At 56.3% G+C, this 1926-nt stretch overlaps 1 protein-coding gene across 1 annotated transcript in view; it reads left to right on the forward strand.

Annotated features, from left to right (window-relative positions):
* PUS1 (pseudouridine synthase 1) overlaps nt 1–437 on the forward strand; it is a 26365-nt gene extending 25928 nt beyond the window's left edge. Inside the window, exon 7 of the mRNA XM_007955053.2 lies at nt 198–437. Within this exon, the coding sequence (XP_007953244.2) occupies nt 198–437 (240 nt within the window). The remainder of the gene's footprint in view (nt 1–197) is intronic.
* Nucleotides 438–1926: the final 1489 nt, after the last annotated feature.

Consider the following 1926-nt stretch of genomic DNA (forward strand, 5'->3'; position numbering starts at 1 on the left):
GAGCGGCCGTGACGGCGGCCGCCCCTAGCCGGCCCGCGCCGGCTGCCGTTTTGCTCGCGGCGAGGCCCTGTCGCGTGCTGTCACATTGGGGCTTCTGCAGGGAGCGTTCTGCCCCTGGCTCACGGACGCGCGGTGGAAGTCACTGAGGCCGAGCGCGCCGCCCAGTTATTGTTTGAGTAACCGGGGCTCGTTTGAAGGAACCCGGCCGCCGTGGTACGCAGCGGGCGCTGTTTTGCGGGGCTGTGGGGGCCGACGGTCCGGTACCGAAGACGGGGAGCCGGAGCGCGGGCCGTGGCGAGGCGGACTCGGTGCGCGGAGCGCAGCCTGCGCCGGGCCCGGGACACGTCCCACGGCGCGACCCCGTCCCCTCGCGGCGGCCGGCTCCAGGGCTGCCCACCCGGGCCCTGCAGGGCCGTTTGTGTGCGGCACCATGTTGATCGGAGCGTCTGTCTGGTTTATCTTCTCCCAGGTTTCCTCGGGTGGGTTGGCGATCCCTGCTCGGAAGTGCACGTATTCCCTGTCGGGTGCTCTGTGCTTTCCAGCTTTCACCGAGGCGAACCCCGCGGGGCCTGCAGGGTAGCCGTGTGCTGCCCGGTCGGTGGGGACTCGGCGACCCGCGCTCCCCGGGACCCCGTGTGACAGTAGGCCTGCCCCGCAGGGTTTCCTAGGCTGTCGTGTCCACGGGAGCGCATCACCGGGCCTCTCCCACTGAGCCACTGCGTGGGTGTCAACACGGCGAGCGCTTGACCACTGGGCCACCGGGGCTCCTAGAGGGACACAGCTTGCTAAGAGCCATGCGCCTAACGAGTGACAACCCAGCATCGCTCCCCACGACCCAGCCCGCGGGGTTTACGTTTCTGCGGTGCTGAGCATCAGTTTCTTGTGTCTAGACGCCCCCTACCCTGCAGCCGCGTGGACCAGCTCACCCACCTCGTGGGCTAAGCCGTCTGTGGGCCCAGGGCCTTTGCACGTGCACCTGTGCACAGATGTGATCTCACGACTGAGCAAAACACCACAGCGGAACGCTAGTAGTGCTTGCCCTGGGGGTTACAGATTAGGGATGGGATTTGTTATTTTTGTGTGTATTTTTTTCATGTTCTTAACAGAGTATGTGCAGTAAAGCAGGCTTTAAAATTATTTTTTGGTGGGACCAAAAAGTACTGCTTCCTGAATGGCTGGAAAGGACATGAACATCTATTTTTAAAAAGCTCAAATTATCCATAATTCTGGCATCCAGAGACTAGTTAATAATTTTTTTTTTTTTTTTAATTACGATTTGGGTGAAGATTTACAGAGTAAATTCACTTTTCATACAGCATAGTTAACAATTTCTTATAACCCCTTGTTACCCATGTAACTTTTTTATTTTTAATAATCGGGATCATGTAGCGTAATTTTAAGGACCCCTGGTGGCACAGCAGTTAAGCATTCGAATGCTACCCAGAAGATTGGTGGTTCGAACCCACCCAGCAACTCCATGGAAGAAAGACCTGGGGAACTGCTCCCGTGAAGATGACAGCCTAAGAGACCCCATGGGGTAGTTCTGCTCTGTCACTTAGGGTTGGCATGAGTTGGAATTTGATGTGTTTTTAAAAAACATAGTTCATGGTCACATGCCATAAAAACTTTTACAGCAAAACCTGTTGCAGCCATTGTGTCTGTGAACTGTATTTCAGTTCTTGTATGGGCTCCCATCCTCCTTGGCTGCTCAAGACCAAAAACCAAACCCATTGCTGTGGAATCCATTCTGACCCACAGCGCCCCTAGAGGACAGAGTGGAACTGCCCCACAGGGTCTCTAAGGCTGTCAATCTTCACAGAAGCAAAGCCCAAACCACATCCACTGCCTGGAGTCCATTCTGACCCACAGCGCCCCTAGAGGACAGAGTGGAACTGCCCACAGGGTCTCCAAAGCTGTCAATCTTCA

This window comes from Orycteropus afer, unplaced genomic scaffold (assembly GCF_000298275.1).
Source record: "Orycteropus afer afer isolate SDZICR_OR568_19922 unplaced genomic scaffold, OryAfe1.0 scaffold00489, whole genome shotgun sequence".
NCBI classification, from domain to species: Eukaryota; Metazoa; Chordata; class Mammalia; order Tubulidentata; family Orycteropodidae; genus Orycteropus; species Orycteropus afer.